General features: G+C 32.4%; 1 protein-coding gene across 1 annotated transcript in view; it reads right to left on the bottom strand.

Moving 5' to 3' along the window:
* Positions 1–536, bottom strand: part of LOC118742667 (SH3 domain-containing protein Dlish) — a 4490-nt gene extending 3954 nt beyond the window's left edge. The window contains exon 1 of the mRNA XM_036474912.1: positions 306–536. Coding sequence (XP_036330805.1) covers positions 306–351 — 46 coding nt within the window. The 5' untranslated portion in view covers positions 352–536. The remainder of the gene's footprint in view (positions 1–305) is intronic.
* Positions 537–3179: the final 2643 nt, after the last annotated feature.

The following is a 3179-nucleotide window of genomic DNA, read 5'->3' as shown; positions in this document are numbered from 1 at the left end:
AGCACTGGTGGCTGAAAAGGAAATAAAGACAAAATATGTATGAAAAAAACCCAATTTAATTTAGTTTTTGTGTCTAACTAAGCAAAGCGAGTATGTGTCTTCAGTCTTTTGTTTTCTTTACATACACAAGCACATATACATATATATATTTTGGTTTGGGCACAAATTGTAAAATCACATGCATGGACCATGTTTCTGTCAATCTTTTATCGAAAATAGTTTTATTCGCAAATAGATATATGTATATATTTTTTGTCATAGTTTCAGATATACATAAGTATCGAGGTGTAGTCATTAGACGTTACCTTTCTTTTTATCGCGCCGCATGCGCACAGGGCACAAAAATGCCATCCTCAAGTCGTTTGTTGTTGCTTTTAATATTTTGGTGTATAGTTTTTATTTACATTTCATATAACTAAAACCACTTTATTTTAGTTTATTCCACGACACTGCTTGGATTTGCATCCAATGCTTGTGGTTTAAAAACTTAGTGCATCGGACTATGGCGCCAGTGCGACATCTGTGCGAAAGAATTTAACTGTAGCTCTGTTTCACACACTTACCGGGTCTGTTCGGTAAGTAGAGAGTAAGAAAAGTCAATCTCTCATATATATCCAAATAGCTTTATTCCAGAGTAAAAAATATTGCTCTCACATAAGTGTGCCCACATTTCCTTCCCGGAATTTAGAAATCAGCTGATTCAAGTGTTTATTTCATTTGTTATTAGTTAATCCACAAGATAATAGGTTTGTTCGTCGAGCAAAAAATTTGTACGAATTTGTACGAATTATCACGATTTTTGCCCAAATCGCGTTCGTGCCGACCAAAAAATTATCCAACACTCAAAAATTGTGAGAGCAAAGTGACAGTTCTCTTGGAGAGAAGTTGCAAATTCTTGCTGGAAAAAATTTTGCCAGCAAGAATTTGCAAACACGAAAACATGTGGTTGTGGCGCATGGTTGCATTTTTGTCTACAATAATTTGAATAAATTAGTTCGTTAAATTTAAAAATTTATAAACACGAGCGATTTTTTTATGAAAAAAGGAAGTAAATAATTGTTGATATAATTAATTTAGTTAATTCCAATGATTTGAACTTAATTCGGCTGAAAAAAATGGTATTCGCAATCGGAATGCAATTGCAACCAGAGTTGATTTAAGAAACCCGACAGCTAGTACGATGAAGAAATTGAAATGTATGTTAAAGAAAGTCAGAACAACAAGAAATATACATGTATATCCTGTTTTTGGCCATCCGAAAGAATTTTAAAAATTTTATAAAAATTTGTTATGTTTGAAATGCAACCGTGGACGCCAGCTGGCAGCGAAACTTGCAAATTCCTGCAAATTTGCGTTCGTGCAGAAATTTGCAAGTTTCTCAACATGAGAGAGAATTTGAGAGAATTTTTTCTTACTCTCTGATATTTTGAGTGTTGGATAATTCTTGCTGGATTTTCGACGAACAAACCTAATAACACATACTTTTACTCAACTGGGAGGTAAATATTTGTTAATCAAATTGGATTTTATTAACATATCTCTGTCATTTTGATAAAACCACTTAAGTTAAAGTCAAATTTATTTTGGATTACAAAATAATGAGTCCCGCCAAGAATTGTATATTTTTATTGAGCTTATGTTAAAACAACATCGTAAGCTGTATATATATGCCTATTTAATAGTTAAAATATTGTTTGGGAACCCAATAAAATATTGCTTTCAAGAGCAAATGGTCTAACTAGGGATAATTTGTTTTATCAAAATGCGCCCCACATAATCAATTATAAAGTATGCACCAAAATTAAAAAATTTGTATGGCATCCCTCGAGATCGTATCGAATAGAGCTAAAGCTGAAATTAGTCGAGAACGCAGAACGTGTACTTAAACGCAGTCTGTATACGCAGAATTTTGTCGATTACTGGAGCCCTCAGTGTTGCTTACTACACTGTTGCCACTCTTCAATGCCTTTTCATAAACTTACCCTTTCAACCACAATTTTTCGTGCTATAATAGATTGTAGCTAAATATAAACTACTTAGTTTTAAACAAAAACCTCATTTAATAGTAAATTTCAAATATTTTAAACATATTTTGAATAGGAACTTATAACTTTTTTACCATCTGCAAAACTGACGAAGTGGCAACCATATAAAGAAGGAGAAATCAGCTGACACGGAAAAATCTAAATTCCGCAGATTTCTGCGCTACGGGCTACAACTACAGAAAAATTCTGCGGCGTTGAGTTTTCATTTACATGGCGCTTTGGTAAGACAGAACGTGTCAGCTGACTCGGGTTTACGTACCGGTAGGTTTACGTTCTTGACTAATTTCAGCTTAATAAAGGGTTCGTTTCCACTATCGGAAAACTTACAGTTTTTAGTGCAGAAAAAGCTATTTATGTTGCTACTTGGAGATTTCATTAATTTATACTAAAATTTAATGGGCTATAAAACTGGATGCTCAATAAACTGCAAAGCTGCAAAAGAGACCGTTCGAAAATGCATCATCAAACAATTTTTTTTCCACGAAAGAATAGCCCAGTGATGACAAAATTAATCATCAAAAGCACCCTGTGTGGAAAATAGTTTATTATCTCATACCACGTTGCACCCTGTATTCAGTTTTTCTTCTCTTTTATGTTTACTTTTGTAATGTATTGGCCCAGTTGGAAATTCACTCCAGTTGGTTGACAGAACACGTCATCGTTGAGCTATGGAAAAACTAAAAATACAGATTGATAGTACTTTTTATTTTATTTGGCGTAATTTAAAAGCAAAGAGATAAAAAATAAAATTTTTCGATATTTAAAACTATAACCGATTAAAAAGGTAATGATGTCAAAATAAAGCCAATTAATTTGTCTTTCCGTTGATATACAAAATGTATATGCTTGTTTATATATTTAAGCAAAAAATATTAAAAACAAAATAAAGTCATAATTTTTTCATAAAATAACCTTTCTTTGAGAAAAATACATATGTAAATAATGTTAAAAAGTGTATACTCTTTAGAAAGCGAAAGTTCTTACCTTTACGGTTGGATATCCAGATGGATGCCGTTGACTGGGAGGTGTGTGGTACTTAACGAAATTAGGAGCACAAATACACTCTACTATAAACAACTTTTGGACATTAGTATAACAATCCATACTAAAAATAAAAAAAAACATTTCGAATAG

This window comes from Rhagoletis pomonella, unplaced genomic scaffold (genome assembly GCF_013731165.1).
Source record: "Rhagoletis pomonella isolate Grant_MI unplaced genomic scaffold, Rhpom_1.0 Rhpom_scaffold_00007, whole genome shotgun sequence".
NCBI classification, from domain to species: Eukaryota; Metazoa; Arthropoda; class Insecta; order Diptera; family Tephritidae; genus Rhagoletis; species Rhagoletis pomonella.
The sequence above is the reverse complement of the archived record's forward strand: the minus strand, read 5'-3'. Positions and strand labels throughout refer to the sequence as shown.